The 19,702-nt window shown below is 37.1% G+C and overlaps 1 protein-coding gene across 3 annotated transcripts in view; it reads left to right on the forward strand.

Moving 5' to 3' along the window:
• The window catches only part of SLC12A6 (solute carrier family 12 member 6), a 92,159-nt gene that overhangs the window by 35,803 nt on the left and 36,654 nt on the right, over positions 1-19,702 (forward strand). For 2 of the 3 annotated variants that reach the window (XM_020904092.2, XM_020904094.2), the window contains one exon: positions 16,605-16,649. The exons of the other annotated variant lie outside the window; for it this stretch is intronic. In XM_020904092.2, the coding sequence (XP_020759751.1) occupies positions 16,605-16,649 (45 nt within the window). The remainder of the gene's footprint in view (positions 1-16,604; positions 16,650-19,702) is intronic. 3 annotated transcript variants of the gene reach the window in all.

Consider the following 19,702-nt stretch of genomic DNA (forward strand, 5'->3'; position numbering starts at 1 on the left):
TTTCTTATCTCTCCTTGCTATTCTTTGAAACTCTGTGTTCAAATGGGTATATCTTTCCTTTTGTCCTTTGTCTTTAGCTTTTCTTCTTTTCTCAGCTATCTGCTACACTATATATGAACCCTGAAAACATTATACAAAATAAAAGAAGCCCATCACTAGAGACCACATATGATTTCACTTATATGAAATGTCCAGAATAGGCAAATTTATGAGGACAGAAAGTAGATTAGTAGTTGCTTTGGACTGGGCAAGGTGGGAGTGAAATGGATTATGGAGGACCATTACACATTTACTGATAGTCAGAAGATATGTGTATGTGCTTGTGTATTTTCACAGACATATACATTAGAAACAGACTTTTTAAAGTGCAGTTTGTACAAGAGTTTCTAGTTTAACTTCTCTGTATGTTTGAAAATCTAGAAAATGTTAAATTCAGCTTGCATTAAGCAATTATCTTTTTACCAGTGACATAAAATCAACACAGGCTCTTAAAATATCAGAAACGTTTACCATGTTCTCTTAGTCTCCATAATGCAAAGGTTCAGCTCCTTAGTTCCTTAGCTCTGTGGCTCCTTACAATTAGGATGTTCAGGTCAGTTCTCATCCCTTTTTGTTAAGGAGGTAGTCTGTATTGTTGGGCCTTATTCTCCCAAAACCTTTAAGTCTTTAAAAACGAAGAAAACATGAAATAGGTTTTTCTACAGTACACGAAAAATAATTTGGATCATCCATAAAGCCAAAGAAGGACATAAGGTATCAATGATTCATTTTATTTTATCCTATGCTATTTTCTTTTCCTAATCTTCTCCACCTCAACTGTACTGTTAACACTTTTCAAAAGTTCTGTATGATCCTAGTTAAACTCCTTTCTTGAAGTTCCTCACAAAACTTAAAATACTCATTAAGCACCCCCAACCCTCTATTCTCTTATGTTCAGCAGATGACTGACGGTTTGGCAGCTGTTTATTCACTAAGCTGTGTTTGACTCTGCAACCCCACAGACTGTAGCATGTAGCTTTCCTTCCAAGAGGCAAGTGTCTTTTAATTTCATGGCTGCAGTCACTGTCCACAGTGATTTTGGAATCCAAGAAAAAAGCTATCACTGTTTTCATCTTTCCCCCATCTGTTTGCCACGAAGTGATGGGGCCGAATGCCGTGATCTTAGTTTTTTGAATGTTGAGTTTTAAGCCAGCCTTTTCACCTCTCACCCTCAACAAGAGGCTTCTTAGTTCCTCTTTGCTTTTGGCCCTTAGAGTGGTATCATCTGCATATCTGAGGTTGTTAATATTTCTCCTGGCAGTCTTGATTCCAGCTTGTGATTCATCTAGCCTGGGATTTCGCATGATGTACTCTACATATAAGCTGAATAAGCAAGTGTATATAAGTTTAAATAAAGGATGTATTTCCAGAACACCTCTTCCCCAATTCTTAGCACCATCTATTTTGATACTTACCCTTTACCTTCTTCCTTCTTATCAGTGCTCATCTGTACACAATTCTGCCAAGATTCTCTTGCTGCCTCTCTCTTTTTAAAAAAAAAAAGATTTTGGCCATGCCATTCAGCTTGTGGGATCTTAGTTCCCATACTGGAGATTGAACCCAGGCTGACAGCTGTAGTAGCATGGAGCCCTAACCACTGGATCACCAGGGAATTCCCTTGCCTCCTCTCTCTTGTCTTTTCTACTTTATTTAAACCTTCCCACTAAGTATGAAACTGTCTAGTCTCTCTCCTCCACCTCTCCTTCTTCCTCTTTCCTACCAGTTGTTGCTTACTTAGTCTCCTAAATATTTCTCAAGTCAGTCCCCATCTCCCTGCTCTCACTGTGACTGCACTGGTTCAGGATAAGTCCATTGTTATTTCATGTCTAGCCTCCAAAAGCCAGCTATTACAGCCACTACCAGGAGTTTTCTCTAATATATTAATACATCTCATTCTTTTACTTCCTTATTTAAGTTAACCCAGTAATATCTCTCCACTATCTGCAGAATAAAGCCTATACTGTTTGGCAGGTCGTACATATACCTTCATTATCTAGAATATCCTAATTTAACTGCCTTCCTATCTATTGCTCATATATAATAAACACCATAGCAAATATTCTTGAATGTCTTTCTTGTTTCCACACATTTTGTTTCATATTCCTGAAATGTTCTTTCCTCCAATCCCAAGCCAACAGTTACTCTTCTTTAAGAAGACTGAGCTCAAGCATCGCTTCTTCCCTCATGGCCTCCCTGTTGCGTGGCGTGGCGTGGCGTGACGTGACATTGACGCTCCCTGTGCTGTGTGTGCTGTGCTCAGTTGCTTCAGTTGTGTCAAACTCCGCAACCCCGTGGACCATAGCCCGCCAGGCTCCTCTCTCCGTGGTTTTTTCTAGGCAAGAATACTGGAGTGGATTGCCATTTTCTCCCTCCAGAGGAATCTTCCAAACCCAGGGATCGAACTTGCATCTCCTGTGTCTCCTGCATTGCAGGAGGATTGTTCACCTGCTAAGCCATCCACATCCCTAATAAACACCTAATATAGTACTTTAAGCACCCATTGTTATTAGTAACACTTGTCCTACCCCTGTGTGCTGAAAGTCCCTTAAGGGCAGCTACTGCGTTGTGCTTCTCTGTGTAACCCCCAGTGCCTGGCATACAGTCAGACACTTACAGGAGCTTAAGAAGTATTTGTTGAATTAATAGATTATTAAAATATAATACAAGGCAGCATACATCCAACAGTTCAGAGGAAGATTAAATCTTTTAGAAAATTAAAGCTCAGAGTAGGGCTAAGGAAAGAAGAAGCATTTTATTTGGACTTTTGAAAGATGTAGAAATCAGGTAAGTGGAGACGGTAGACAGGGAAACTTTCAATGACATATGATAACAGACAAAGATACATGTGTCTAGAACCAAGGCTCAAGGCATTCCAGGTAGTGTGGAGTAGAGGGCTCATGACTAAAAACAGCAAACAATAAAGTTAGGAGTAGACTAATGCTAGATTATAAAGAAACTTGAAAGCCAGGACTAGGTTTTTGGAGTTCACGCTATAAGCCAAGGGATTCAAACTTGTAAACTGGGATCTATTTATGGTTGCTTAAGCAATTAACCTCTGCCACCACCATCATTACCACTACCATGCCCAACCAGAAAATTCACAGTAGGAGTAGAGACAGAGCCTGCAAAATGCAGCCCTTTCCTTTTCTTGGAGAGACTTGAATCAGCACCCCATATGATGTCAAAATATAAACAAGAAGTGAGAACAATCCGTCTTCACAAAATGGTTGGGCACTCATGCCTTTTCACTTGGAGGTCTTTGAAAGTGTTTTTTAAACAATAAAGAAGCTGATAAAGGCAAAATTAATAAGGAAAATGAAGGATTGTTTGAAGATGGGAAAATTGTGGCAAGGAGACTAATTAAAACTATTTTAATGGTCCAGGCTATGAATAATGAGATTCTAATAGATGGCAGTGTGATGGAAAGAAGAGATTGGGATGGAAGCCATCTCATTTGATGAATGAGAAAGGGGAAGAATCAGAAGTTGGAAACACATCTTCTGACTGTTTCTGCTTCGTATCTTAGCCACTTTTTAAATCAACTTTTAAAATCTCCTCTCCTGTTAAATGTGTATATATTTTATATTAGATACAATACATATATGAATGGCAGTGACAGATTTTATTTTCTTGGGCTCCAAAATCCCTGTGGACAGTGACTGCAGCCATGAAATTAAAGGATCCTTGCTCCTTGGAAGGAAAGCTATGACAAACCTAGAGAGCATATTAAAAAGCAGAGATGTCACTTTGCTGACAAAGGTCCATCTAGTCAAAGCTGTGGTTTTTCCAGTAGTCATGTACAGGTGTGAGAGTTAACCATAAAGAAGGCTGAGTGCCAAGGAATTGATGTTTTCGAACTGTAATGCTAGAGAAGATGCTTGACAGTCCCTTGGACAGCAAGGAGATCAAACCAGCCAATCCTAAAGGAAATCAACCCTGAATATTCATTGGAAGGATTGATGCTGAAGCTGAAGCATCAATACTTTGGCCACCTGATGTGAAGAGCGGACTCACTGGAAAAGGCCTTCATGCTCGGAAGGATAGACAGTAAAAGGAGAAGGGGGTGGCAGAGGATGAGATGGTTGAATAGCATCACTAACTCAGTGGGCATGAATTTGAGCAAACTTCAGGAGATAGTGGAAGACGGAGGAGCCTGATACAGTCCATGTGGTCACAGAGAGTTGTATATGATTTAACGACTGTACAACAATTATAGCTAAAATAACATTATATAATATTATAGATTAGATATAGTATATACCTAATATTGTATACAGGTATGTTATTAGGTGTATATTTCCCATGTTATCTCCAGAATTTCTCCATTAGCTGTGTCCTTGTTGTCAATCTCTTTGACTAGAATGTCTCCCCTTGTCCATTTTCTCTCACCCATTCTGCTTTTTAATGAACTACACATCCTTCAAAATGTAGCTCAGTTATCCCATTGACCACCCCTGGTCACCATTTTATTTGTTTTCCTTACCTTTTGATTCCCACAGTATTTGTACCCATACTATAAGAATTATTTTTATTGTCTTCATAATCGTTCGCATGTTTTCTCTCCAGATTGTTGAGAAGAAAGGGTTACTACTGGTGTCTCAGTGCCAAGCACAGCACCTAGCACAGAGTAGGCATTCAGAGTGTTGGTTGAACTAATAACAACCATCTAGAGATCACGCTAGAGATGCTTGTTAGCACATGGATAAACTACAGTGGCCTGGTAATAATTACACCTTCTTGGCCTCTGATAAATCTGATATTCATTTCATTTGCATATTGCACTCTTGTTTTCTTACCTAAAATACTGCTTTTATTTTTAGATTTCCACACAGAGAATTTCAGTTACTTTTCGTCTCCTTTAGATGTCTTAAGACTTTTCCTAAGGGATCAACCCTTCCAAGCAAATGATCCCAGACATGTCCCATGTTTATTCCTCTTCTGTGATTTTGAGTTCTCCATGATTTTTAAGGTTTTTAAAAGTTTTACCTAAAATTCCTACTGCACTCAATCCATGTTGCTCTTCTCCTTTGGAGCCTTGCAGCACTAAAGGCAGTACATAGATTATCAGCTGTACCTCTTGGACAAATCTTTTCAGTTTTCTGAGTTTCTTTTGGAACACAAAAATAAGTCTTTCTTGCAGGGTTTCTGTGTAAGCTTGCTTTGATGATAGTAGGAAAATTTCCCTAAATTGAATCTCCTGGAGACTACCTTTATAACCTTTCCATTTTTATATATCATTTTTGCATTATTTAATATTTTTTCTTACACTGGTTTTCTGGTTTCCTTTATATGGAAACTTTGTCACCAAATGAAATCTCAGTATGCTTGCCACTGTATAAATAAAATATAAACTAAAAATAGATATAAATGATTTTAATTTTGCTCGCAGCAAATTTTAACATTGCCAAGCAGAGGCTCTAAGCCTGTTAAAAAAAGGGACCATAGAGTTCTGAAGAGATGTTACAGACATTCTAGCACAGACATAAGAAAATTCTGTTTGATAAAATGCTTCAATTCCCGGGTAACAGGGTTAATGATAAGGGTATAGAGAGAAGGTGGAGTCACATCCTGATAACCTGAAACCACAAATATAAAACCTGCCAAGATGTTTAGAACAAATGAATTTAATAAACCTTTAGTATAAAATTATGATAAATATTTATGAGTGCTCATTCTTTTTTTTTTTTTATAATTATTTATTTGGCTGTGTCGGGTCTTAGCTGCAGCGTGTGGGATCCTTGTTGCAGTACTTAGTTGCTCCATGGCATGTGGGATCTTAGTTCCCCAGCCAGGCATTGAACCTGCATCTCCTGCATCACAAGGGTGATTCTTAACCAGCTGACCACCAGGGAAGTCCCTGAATGCTTGTATTCTTACAGAAGTAATCAAAACATAAAAATAACAAAAGTGAAATAGTATAGTTCCTAAACATTTTCAGATAGTAAAAATTAAACCATATTTACTGTCTTCCATAGGTGATCTTTACCGTTTCCTAATATCTCTACCCATTCATCCCTGACTCTATGTTGGATTCCATAACCACATGGGCTTCACTATATCGTCTCATACCCAGAATGGCAGAGGGATTCTTATTTTAGTTTTTTTATGTTGAATTTGACTCTTCAACAAAATTATGAGCTTCTTAATGTTAGAAATATACTCATTCTTTTATTCCTCACAGCATCTAACAGTTATAGGTGTCTTTAAAACTTCACCATCATTGCTCTTCTCTCAGTCTTCCACAGCTCAGTAAATGGCATCTCTGTTCACGTAATTGTTGGAAAAAACTTTGACTCCTTCCTTTCCCCCTTTCCCATGTGCAGTCGTCAGCATGCTCATCTTGTGAATCCTTCCATTGATACACACCCAGCATCTGATTACTTCTCAGCACCTTCTCTACCACTGAGCTGATCCACACTACCATTATCTTTTCTGGGACCATTGTAAAAGCCTTCTAACAATTTTTTGCTTCCTCAACTTGCCTCCTGCAATCTGTTCTCCAGCTAGAGTGGTCATATTAAAATATAAATCAAAACCTTCCAATGGATTTCTTGCTCACTCAAAGCAAAAGTCCCTACTGTGTCCCAACAAGGCTCCACATGATCTGTGCCCCTGCCCCTGACACACATCCATCTCTTATCCCACATCTTACCACTTTTATCTTGCTATTCTGTTGTGTAACTTAGCTTCCTTGCTGTTTATTGATTAAGCCATCAGGTACCTGCTTCAGGGTCTTTGCACTAACTGTTCCCTTTGCCTGCAGTGTTCTTCTTGCAGATAAGTTTCTGGTCATGTGTCCCATTATCTGACAGACATTTTTTAGTTTCAGTGTCTAAATTATAAATTAGCACACAAACCATCCCCCCACTAGTCATCTCTATTCTTACTCTGCTTTTCTTTTTTGTTTTCTTATTACTCTTGACACTTAGCTTGTTTGTTTTTCTCTTCTCTGCTAACATGTAAGCTCTTTGATGGCAGGGATTTTATTGTTACATTTCTAGTAATTAGCAGTGTTTCACATGTAGTGAGTGCAAGTCATTCAGTTTTGTCTGACTCTTTACAGCCCCATGGACTGTACAGTCCCTGGAATTCTCCAGGCCAGAATAGCCTTTTCCTTCTCCAGGGGATCTTCCTAACCCAGGGATCAAACTCAGGTCTCCCGCATTGCAGGCAGATTCTTTACCAGCTGAGCCACAAGGGAAGCCCAAGAATACTGGAGTGGTTAGCCTGTCCTCCAGTGGATCTTCCCAACCCAGGCATTGAACCGAGGTCTCCTTCATTGCATGCAAATTCTTTACCAACTGAGCTATCGGGGAAGGCTCACATGTAGAAGGTGCCCAAAAAATATTTATTGAATAGAAAAATGAAAAGGGCTGTAGCCCAAACTTAAAGTCACAGGAACATTACCTTTGAAGACTAACTCATAAGCCCTCATTCCAGAAGATATCGTCAGGCTCTCAACTTTTACCGTCTTCACTCCAGTCCTAATCATACCTTTCTAAGATTTCTACAGTGGACTTCCAGTTGGTTCTCCCATTTCTACTCTTGCTCATGCTACAATCCTCTCTTCAGCCAGTAGCCTCCATCTTCTAAAAAGTTAATCAGACCTGTCATGCTGCTATTTAAAACCTTTCCAGCTATTTCATATCATTTTCTTATCATACTCTTTACCATAGTCTGCAGTACTACAAGATGTATCTGCCACCTAATTTGCTGACCTTTCTTTCCTTAAAAACCACTTTCCTACTCTCTGTATTTTAGTCACATTGTTTCCCAAACATGCCAAGCTTATTCCCATTTTAAGGCCTTTGTGTAGCTGCTCTTATGCCCTGCCCCAAGGCTGCACTGTTGTCTTCTGGCTGTTCTCTCTTGACTCTGCATCCCTCCCCTTCCCAGATAGGCAACTGTTTGAACCCTGCCCTCTGGAGCTCAGGGAAGGTCATGGAGGCTGAACTGAAAGACTCCCATGCCCAGGAGCCCCTCCAGGGTCCTACTCGGCTTCATCAGTATCCCAGTAGATACCATCTTTTTTTGGCAGATACTTCTAAATATCTTTTAAAAGTTATATTTTTATTACATTTAAAAAAAGCAGAAAGGATCTCTTGATTTTCCTTTTTGGGGTACATACCAAGTATAAATAACTAATGATTTAGTAACTTTTTGTAGGCAGTGCTTTACATTTCCATCTTATTACTTAATTACTTTGCCTAAAATTCCCTGATTTTTTCACCCGTCTATTTATTTATACCCAATTAATCACATGTGAATTTTTTTAGTTCTGTTTAGTTTCATTGCAGTCAGTTCAAGGTCTATGTAAAGAGGATAGGTTTTTCAAATTTTACTTTATATCAGCTTGTTTTCCCTCCTAAGTTTCCCACCAAAATTAGAACTTACTCAAAATAGAGGCAGAATCTAATAAACGTGAATGTTAGAGTAATTGTCTTTGATTTCATCTTTAATCATCTTTACCTAATTTTGAGTCCAAATGGCTTCTTATGATGCTGCTGCTGCTTTGGTTTTCTTAAAATTGGAATTGAAAAAATTAGAAATGTGTTAAGACTGATGATTTCAGGTATTTGGTATCTTTAAATAATTTCTGCTGCCCTTGGTCATGTCTACTTCTTTTTCTACATGTTTAGGCAATAGTTTCTATTATTGATTGTGTTATTTTAATGAAATTACTGATTCTATCTTTAATGACGAAAATGTACAGTGATATTTAGATGCACAATGTAGATTAGCTTTCATTTGCTTCAAATTCTCTGCCAAGAATGGTAGGTGAAATGATTATCAAAGGAAATTCAGAAAAAGACTATTGCTGTGGGCAAACTAAGGGAGATAATAAGGCTTTTCAGAAAAACTGTTTATAGAGAGGCAGTTTTGTAAGGGAATACCACCCACAATCATTTTTTTTCCTCTCTATTCTCTGAGGCACTTGGCAAGAAATAAAATCTCTGCTCTTTACCATTTGCCCAGGATAAACCAAATATATTGAGCAAGTGCCCATTTTATAAAACTACTGTATCATTATAGTTCCAAGAAAATAATTTCAGTTCACTTTTCTGATGCCATTTACGCATTGTGAAAAGGTATATGTTTCTATTTTGTATTTGAACTGTCCTTTTGTCTATAGAGTTTCACAGGCTTTTGTATATAATCTGGTTATATTATGACTTAGAAATAGCTTAATTTAGGAAGGCCGTCAGAAGGTTAAAATAGTTACATTATTGGCATATTGTTCTTATTACAGGAGGTAATTTGGTTAAAACAGATACCATTTTGAGTAATATTTCGGACAACTCCCAGTATTATGCAAACTTGGGTTGGGTGTGCCCTCATTAGTGACACAGACAGAAAAAATGTTGAATGGGAGAGTTCAGATACAGAACAATACAAAGGTGCGGAGACATATCTCAGAGTGTTGTTGAACACAATTTGGATTGCATGCCCAGAAACACCCTTCAACTTAATAAACCCATTTACCAATTGTGATTTTTTTTTTACTACCATAGCTAGTTTCATTCCAGTCAGTTCATGAGCTTGTTTACTCCTAGATTTGCCCTTGTTTCAGCTTTTACATTTATTAATGAAGTATTTATTTGCAGGTCCTTGGGAGTTAGTCTTCATATTACCAAATAGGTACCAAGTAAAGATTGCCCTATGTCCCTTTAATTATAATACATGAAAAAACTTGTAAAGAGCTACACAGTAGAGTTATTTTTACTCATCTTAAATATAGTCGTCCATTAGAATCCAGGTGGGATTGGTTCCAGTACCCTCCCCACTACCCCTGGAATACCAGAATGTACAGATGCTCAGATCCCTCATATAAAATGGTGTAGTGTAGTTGGCCCTCCAAATCTGCAGGTTCCACCCCACTCCCACCCCCATCCCTCAGAAATAGAGGACTGACTATATAAGAGAATGTTCAAGGGAAAAGTCTTGGCTTAACTAGAAAATGCATGGAATCATATGTGCATATCTCAGAAGGCAAGAAAATATACAGTGAAGAAAGTGGTATTTCTTTTAAAGAAAAAGTCATTTATATAACCCCCTCAGAAATCACACCTATTCTGTCTGAATTATCTGAGATTTTTTTTTTTTTCATAGATACATGCCCTGGCAATTCCAGATAACTTGTTTTAGGCGATTGTACTTTATTTTAGAACAAGGAAATTAGAATTAGAGTATTAAGAAACATGAACATAGGTTTTCAAAACGTCATGACTTTATCTCCAACCTTTCTTTTTTGTCATAGTGTTGTGTGTCTTTGGTCATTCATTAACCCAAGTGTTCATCTTGTCAGTTATATATGTTAAAATCCAAGGTTCTCAGCTTTGTTCTGTCCCAGCACACCTGATGGATAAAGGCATTCCTATTAGTGACAGTATCTGGAAGTCAGAATCTTCAGAAGGATTGTTGGTATAGTTTTAGGAAGAAAACAGATGATGCTAATAACTTTTCTGCAACTTTTCCTTTAGAAGCACTGGAGTATATCTAGATGATGATCAAGGCTCTTCTGGTTCTGAAATCATATGATTTTTTCTCTACTCTTCCTTTCACGTTACTTATATACCTGTTTTTCTGTAATGATAGTGAAAGGTGGTTGCCGTGAGCTGTGTGCTGCAATGGGATTTGTGACCTCCAGAGGAGAGGATTTAGATCTGGGGCCAGAGACCAGGCTTGACCACTTGGAGCTTTTTGTGTAACAGAATTTTATTCAAGTATAAAAGAGATAGGGAAAGCTTCTGTCATAGACATCAGAAGAGGGCAGAAAGAATGCCCCTTGCTAATTTTTAGCAAGGCGTTTTATTTCTGTTAGAAAGCGGCTAATCAGAAGAGACAGACCCCTGGCGGCTGAGGGAGTTTCCCCAGGCCCCTCTCCCCCATGGGGCTTCCCTGGTGGCTCAGTTGGTAAGGACTCTGCCTGCAGTGCAGGAGACCCAGCTTTATTCCTGGGTTGGGAAAGTCCCCTGGAGAAGGAAATGGCAACCCATTCCAGTGTTCTTGCCTGGAGAATTCCTTGGACAGAGGAGCCTGGTGGGCTACAGTCCATGGGGTCACAAAGAGCTGGACACAACTGTGCAACTGACTTTTCCTTTCTCTCCCACAGTATGCATTTTTGAGATAGAATGGCACAAGGTGTGTCATCCTCGGCCATAAAACAATTGACATGAATACTTGTTTGTTGTGCTGTTATCAGCCCAAGGTTAGAGAAAAGAAAAAAAGTTAGTCTTAGGCGGACATTCAGAAAACTAAGATCATGGTGTCCGGTCCCATCCCTTCATGGCAGATAGATGGGGAAACAGTGGAAACAATGAGAGACTTTATTTTTGGGAGCTCCGTAGTCACTGCAGATGGTGACTGCAGCCATGAAATTTTTAAAAGACACTTGCTCCTTGGAAGAAAAGTTATGACCAACCTAGAGACAGCGTATTAAAAAGCAAAGACATAACTTTGCCAGCAAAGGTGCATCTAGTCAATGCTATGGTTTTTCCAGTAGTCATATGTGGATGTGAGAATTGGACTATAAAGGAAGCTGAGCACCGAAGAATTGATGCTTTTGAAGTGTGGTGTTGGAGAAGACTCTTGAGAGTCCCTTGTACTGCAAGGAGATAAAACCAGTCCATCCTAAACAAAATCAGTCCTAAATATTCATTGGAAGGACTGATGTTGAAGCTGCAACTCCAGTACTTTGGCCACCTGATGCGAAGAGCTGACTCATTGGAAAAGACCCTGATGGGGGGAAAGATTGAAGGCAGGAGGAGAAGGGGACGACAGAGGATGAGATAGTGGGATGACATCACCAACTCAATGGACATGAGTTTGAGCAAGCTCTGGGAGTTGGTGATGGACAGGGAAGCCTGGCGTGCTGTAGTCCATGGGGTCACAAAGAGTCGGACATGACTGAGCAACTGAACTGAACTGAGGCAGAACCATTTTGAAGAAAGGCAGATCCCAAAGCAAATACATAGTTTCATTAAGATAGCTTAAGAAAAACATTTCCATAAGAAAAATGCATTGTTTAGCTCAAGGTTTGAGAAAAGTTCCTGCAGAATCAGGTGTCTACAACACAGAATTAAAAGAAACTTCTTTTAATTTTGTGTAGAGAAGTAAAAATAAGTCTGCCACTTGCAGTTTATTTCCTCCTGCCTCTTAGGGACCTCTGGCCTTCCTGCCTGTTACCCTCTCATCCCGTGTGTGTGTATGTGTGTGTGTGTGTGTGAGAGAGAGAGAGAGCTTATGTGATATGTTAATATGCTATAGAACTGTTAGTCCTACTTCTGTCTTACGTACAAAAACAACCCATATTCTTTATTTAGATAGGAAATAAAACTGGTTTAAATTAAAAACTGAAAGATCATTTTCTAGCATGTTGGGGAAAATATCTTTTAAAAATTTGAAATTTCTCTTAAAACAAAATTATGGAAGAAAACCTTCTCAAAATATATCATTAAATCCTCACATAGCATTTAAAACTTTAGTTCTAGGAATCAGATTTCTATGTTATGTCTTCCTTAATTATATTATGTAGAATATACTCTAATATATACTGTATACATCAGAAATCAGAATTTGTATAGTTTCTGATAGGGTCTGTCTATCCAGGCTGCTTAGTGTTAGATTTAATTATATATGTACATTTATATTTAGAAACACCATGGAAAATGTTATTTGAATTTTGTTTAAAATAGTAATTCTTAATATTTTCTGTATCTTGGACCTCTTTGGCAGTCTTAAGCCTGTTTAAACCTAGCAGGCACTCTGATGACTACCATAATTTCAAAGTAGTGTGGAACCTAAAAGATATTATGAGGTATATACAACTGTAATGTGATATGAAAATATCAGTTATTGTTGACAAAATCACAGGTAATTTTTTTTTATGTATTTTGTTGCCTATATCATATTTGGGAAAAACACTCGACTTAATTAGAGGTTAGTGACAATGAAGATGTAATTTTTTCCCCATTGTTCATAGACCCCTGGTCTAAAATTATTTTTTTTAATATTTTTGTTTTTTAATTTTTACAATGTATTGTTGGTTTCTGCCATAAGACACAAATCATCCATAATTATACATTCCCCAAACACATTCAAGAAATCCAGATGTAATTCTCTATATTTCAAAAGATTTATTACCCTTTGAGGAAAGTGGAGCTCAGAGTCTTTTCCTTATTGAGCTTTTAACACTTTATAAGCCTTTGAAATAAGCAGGTTGTTAATTGGCAATTGTCAGTGTCTTTTGGATTAAGAACTTGGTTTATTGTCACTAATTTTATGACAAAATACTGAAGAAAGAGATATTTATAAAAGCCAGTGTAGTCATTTTATCTTGAAGTCAAATCGGAACATATCTGCTGGTAGTAATGAATGCTTTACTTATGTCTTGACTTGTAGCCGCTATGGCTACATATTCTTTGATCATTAAAGAGAAAATGTAATTCATGTCATAGGTCCTGAATCATTCTTCTACTTTATGGAACTAATATTGATTGGCTAAATTTGTGTGATTATTTTTTAATTTACTTTTTATTATAGAAAAATATATACAACACAAAATTTGCCATTGTCCCATTTTAGCCATTTTTTAGTGCAGTGACATTAAATACATTCACAATGTTGTGCAACCGTTACCAGTGTTTCCAAAATTTCTCACCACCCCAAACAGAAACTGTGTCTTCTCAGAATTCTCTGATGGTCCAGTGGTTAGAACTCCATGCTTTCAACTGCTGTAAGTGGGCCTGGGTTTGATCCCTGTTCAGGGAACTAATAAGATCCTACAAGCTGCACTGCATTGCCAAAAAAATTTTTTTAAAAAGAAACTCTGGTGAGAAGGAAATGGCAACCCACTCCAGTATTCTTGCCTGGAGAATCCCATGGACAAAGGAGCCTGGTGGGCTACAGTCCATGGAGTCACAAAGAGTCGGACATGACTGAGTGACTAACACACACACATTATGAAGTGACTGTTACCCAGCTAAGTAAAGTACTTTCTTTTTCTTGTCCCTCAACTCAAAATGCATTTCAGGTGCATTACAGAATTGAAAAAAAATGAATAATAAGACTAGATGAAAGAACAAGCATTCATCTAGTTCATCTCTGGATGGGAAAGTTCATCAGCATACACCCCAATCCAAAAAATAAAAGATAGAAAAGAATCAAAAAGGAAAAGACTGATAACTTAATTATATTTAAAAGTAATTGAAGTATTTGTACATTAACCACATCATAAACACAATTAAAAGGCAAAGTAAAAGGGTGGTTTAATATTTGCTAGGAATTTGACAAGAAATAATATAAATACTTATATAATTAATTCAAATAAGTCAGTTAAAAAAAAAAACTACTTAAATTTCCCAATGGTGAAATTAGCAAAAGTTATGAATGTAAAAATAAAAACCCGTGACAAAACAGGATAGAAAAGATATGTGTTTAATCTGAAAATGTTGGAACTTCTTAGGAATAAAAATGCAAATAAAACTGACAGTGAAAGGCCATTTAACAGGATAGAAAAGATATGTGTTTAATCTGAAAATGTTGGAACTTCTTAGGAATAAGAATGCAAATAAAACTGACAATGAAAGGCCATTTCTTACTTGAGAAATCAACCCAAATTATGAAGGAGACAAAGCTCAAAGTGTTGGTTCCTCAGAGTCTTTATTTTCCCTTGAGGTGTATTAATTTTCTTTGAATAATTCCCCATGTTTATTGAGTTAAATTCATTCCCAATTATCTCCTTTTCTGCTATTAAATTGTAAAGGCTTTCGACTCAGCCAGAGCTAGGTTAAAACCCAGCACTGTAACTTGTGGTGTGAAAAAAAAATATATATATATATAAATAAAAAGAAACTGGGACTTCCCTGGAGGTCCAGACTCCACGCTCCCACTGCAGGGGACACAGGTTTGATCCCTCGTCGCCCAGTCAGGGAAGCTCCACATGCTGTGCTGTGTTGTCAAAAAGAAAAGAAACTCTGTACTCTGACCTAAATGAAGAGGTAAACTGAGGCAAGCTAGAAAAGATGAGTTTATTCAGTAATAGCACAGGAGTTGCAATTTGGGACAAGCAAACTAGTAAGCTATAGATGAGTCTGGTCAAAGTTTAGGAAAGGTTGTATTTATGGGCAGGGAATGTAAAGAGGGGAGAGTTCAGTCTGAGTCAGTTAAAATAAAAGACAAACAGAACTTTCTGAGAAGACAGAATTAGTCTAGTCACACAAACAAAGTTCTGTTCAGCCCACTTTGTGAGAGTAACCCAACTTGGGTCATCTCTTGTTCATGCCTCTGGCAAAACTTTACCAGGGTTGAAATGAGGCCTCTGATCAACCCCCCATCATCTGAGAAAATTTTGTTTCTGTAAGCCAGGCATTTTGGGGAAATCGGCCTCTTAGTCTTTTAAGTTTTGTTTTCCTGAGGGCACATGGATGAGTCTTGCCATTTTATATGATCCAGTTCTATTTTAGATTGAAATTCTTTTACAACTTATTAAATAATAACATCCTATTCCCAACTCCACCTCTAGTCCCCAGCTAACCTCTAACCTATTTTCTATCTTTGTAAATTTGCCAATTTGCCTTTTCTAGATATTTCATATAAATGGAATCATACAGTATTTGTTCTTCTGCTTCTGGCTTTTTCCCCTTAGTGTAATGTTTTCAGGGTATATGCACGTGTATCAGAACTTGATTCCTTTTTATGACTGAATAATAATATCCCAGTGTGTATATATACAAATCTTCTTTGACACACAGTAGGGTTACATCCCAATAAACCCTTCCTAAATTAAAAATACTGTAACTTGGAGTGCATTTACTATACCTACCTACCACACATCATAATTTAGCCTAGCCTATCTTAAGCTCAGAATACTTATGCCCACAGATTGGGCAAAATCATCTAACACAAAGCCTATTTTATAACTGTGTTGAATACCTCATGTAATTGATTGAATACTAAAAGCACTAAAAGTAGAGAACAGATTGTCTGGGTACAGAATTGTTGTTATGGTTGTTTATCCTATCGATTACGTGTCTGACTGGGAGTTGCTGCATGCTGTGCTGCCCAGCATCACAAGAGAATATTGTACTGCATATCATCAGCCTGAGAAAAGATCAAAATTTGAAATATGGTTTCTACTGAATGCATATTGCTTTTGGACCATCATGAAATCAAAAAGTCTTCAGCCTTTGTAAGTCAAGGACCATCTATACCACATTTTGTTTACCCATTCGTGTTTGGAGGTAACTTGCATTATTTCCACCCTTGGCTGTTGTGGATAACACTGTTGTAAACATTGTTCTACAAGTATCTGAGTCCCTGTTTGCAGTTCGTTTGTGTATGTACCGTGAGTCATATGGCAAATCTGTTTAACTCTTTAAGGAAGCTGTGGGATTATTTTTTATAATAGTCATATTTTTATTATCCTTTCATTACTGTTTCTTGAGCATTATTATTATTTTTTTTTGTTTTGCTTATTTCCTTGGTTGACTTTTGTTGCTGATTTTTAAGAAATTCTTTGTTTTGTTCATTCATTTTTCTTTTCTTTTCAATTGTTTGTTTTTCAGACCCGAGTCAGAACTCCATCACAGGGGAACACAGCCAGCTGTTAGGTACAGTATTTCTATGGGGACTCACTCTCTCTAAAGTCATCCTTTTCCTGCTTATACTAAGAGATATTATTCCCTTCTCTAATTCTATTTTCTGTACCCCTTTTCCACTTTTCACTCCTCAGCTTCTTTCCTGCAGTTTCTATTCCCAACTTGGTAAGTTTTAGGAATCTATTCTGTAGTTGACTGTTAAGACTCAATTTAGTTACATTAAAAAGTAATTTTACATGGTCTGTGGTTTTAAAAAAGGTCTGTAAGAGTTAGAGCTTCTTTTTTCCAAGATAATTTTGAAAAGAAGTTATAATATTCTGTAATATCTTGTGATCACCTTCATTTTAATTCTCAAAAGTACTTCATGAACAGCACAGCCTTCATTCAGTGAGCCAAAGAAATTGATGTTCAAATTCCTTATCTGTGAAATAAGCTATGGAAATGAATTGATTTCTTTTAGGTATCACTTACTTAAATTGCAGTAAACTTGTAATTTTATAAGAAATTACATCTCAAAACTGATGAATTTTTCAAATATAAAAACATACTCCGGAATGAAAGGAATTAAAATAATATAAAAAGTAAATATATATATGTGTGTGTGTGTGTGTGTGTGTGTGTGTATATATATATATATATATAAAATGCAGACGTCCTGTAAAGTATCCCACCTCACCTCTGCTCCCCCAAGGTAAACTTGCTATAGATACTTTATTGTGAATTCTTACAGAAGTTTTTAATTACACATTTTCTCTTGCTTTTTAATTTATCATTTATTTATTTTAGCCTCATGGTGTGCAGCATCTTGGTTCCCTGACCAGGGATCAAACCTGGGCCCCCTGCATTAGAAACAGGGAATCCTAACCTCTGGACTGCCAGGGAAGTCTCAGTTACACATTATATTAAATATTTTTGTTGTTGTTCAGTCGTGTCCGACTCTCTGTGACCCCAGGGACTGCAGCATGCCAGGCTTCCCTATCCTTCGCCATCTCCCGGAGCTTGCTCAAACTCATGTCCATTGAGTCGGTGACGCCATCCAACCATCTCATCCTCTGTCGTCCCCTTCTTTTCCTATGACTATGTCTTTTCCTTTTTCTGTCAGTGGAGTTTTACTGTACAGATATACTGTATAGCTCTGTGTAGATGTATCTATACAGATGTATATTTATCTCTTTGTATTCTTAAATATACTGGCAATGAGAGTGCAAGTATATATGAACAAGATGTTCATTGCAATATAACAGTAAACACCTGGAAATAACATAAATACTCATAAATAAAGTTATAGTATACACATAAATAAAATGCTTTTCTACTACAAACAGAAGAGGCAGATCTTTATGTACTAAGATGTCCAAGATAAAATATTAAGTGAAAAACAGGAAATCACAGAACGATCTGTATCATGTAACTCCACTGATAGAAAAAGGAAAAAAGATAATCATAGTATTTAATATAAAAATGTGTAATTGATACTTCCCTGGCAGTCCAGTGGTTAGGATTCTCTGCTTCTATTGCAGGGAGCATGGGTTTGATCCCTGGTCAGATAAATTCCTTAATTCCCAACAGTGGGTCAAAAGGTACATATATTTTCAAGAAGATACATCAACTTAAACCCACTGATAAAGAGTATGGACACATACTAAGCTCCCTATCATCAAAAGTAGGTGTTATCAATATTAACATTTTTTCTTTAGTAGGTGAAATGCCACCTCTAGTTTTTATTTGCACCTCTTTAATTATGAGTGAATTAAGTACTTTTAAATATATACTGTAAATAGATAAAGTGTAAAAAGTACTTTTAAATACGTAGCCTTGTGGTATTAGGGCTGTCACTATTTTCTTTTTTATACTTTTATTTAAACTGTTCAAAATTTGTCTTCTTAGTATAAAAATTTCATGTTAGAACCAGGAATGATTAAGGTTTCATAGAAAATTTGGTAGATCATGAGGAGTACAGTTCCCCCTAAACTGTTAAATTGCTCTGTCTCTGATACCTGCCTGACAGGTAGAGGCGTTTGAAGAGTGGTTCATCATCTGAGCAGAAACACACATGTGTAATGGAGATAGAGGAGGACTTAGCTAATGAAATGAACAGTCAAGGGAGTTGGTACCATTCCAGTGCTACTAAGCTGGGTTTTGTTTCCAAGTAAGCGCTTTGTACTAAAAGATAGTAGATAAATTAGTTATAGGTGAAAAGAAATAGTATGCGATCATAAAGAGTTCCCTCAGTATTATCTAAAACCCCTAAGATTTGCAAAGAGGCTGCTCCAGACATTAATCTCATTTGGCAACCTACAGTTGCATTCACTTTTAAATAAACCTGGGAATTTATCCAGTTTAGGTTAAATTCATCCTTCTACCCTGGGTTCTTTCTCCTAGGTTCGTTAGGTCAGATTATATTCTCCTTTTTTCTCATGCTATTGGTATAGTCATCCTCTGTCTCCTGTTCTAAGTATGTTTAGCTACAACCTCAAAGTCTGTACTGGTTTATTTTTATTTATTTATTATTGGCCATGCCGACGGCTTGTGAAATCCCAACGAGGAGTTGAACCCACACCTTCAGCAGTGAAAGAGCAGAGTTCTAACCACTGGACCTCCAGGATATTCTCCTTACTGATTTATTTTTTTATTTTTGGAGTTGCAAAAGAGTGAAAGACAATTTATTGTTATATCTTCTAATCATCTTATGATTCCTCAGAAAAGGCATTGGTAGCTTGAATTAAAATCTTGCCAGATTCTATAAAAAATCTCACTTAGGATAATTTGTCCCAGTAGGTGAAAAACTGCTTCAGTTGCCTTGCCTGCTGAATGGAGTTTATAATAGGATCTTTCAAATCTTCTAAATGCTTTCCTTTCAACAGGGTAAAGTTATTTTAATGTATCTACTGTTTCCACTGACTCATCAGATCTCTTGCAAAACACAGGGTCAGGCTGACGAGATGAACAGAAGGGTGAAACTGCAGTTGTGATAAAGAATTAAGTGTATGATACTTACAATTCATGAATTTTTATGTGTGTGTCATTTTCCATTTAAAACATTTTAGAAAGCAAGCAAGCAAATG

Source organism: Odocoileus virginianus, chromosome 6, assembly GCF_023699985.2.
Source record: "Odocoileus virginianus isolate 20LAN1187 ecotype Illinois chromosome 6, Ovbor_1.2, whole genome shotgun sequence".
Lineage (NCBI taxonomy): Eukaryota > Metazoa > Chordata > Mammalia > Artiodactyla > Cervidae > Odocoileus > Odocoileus virginianus.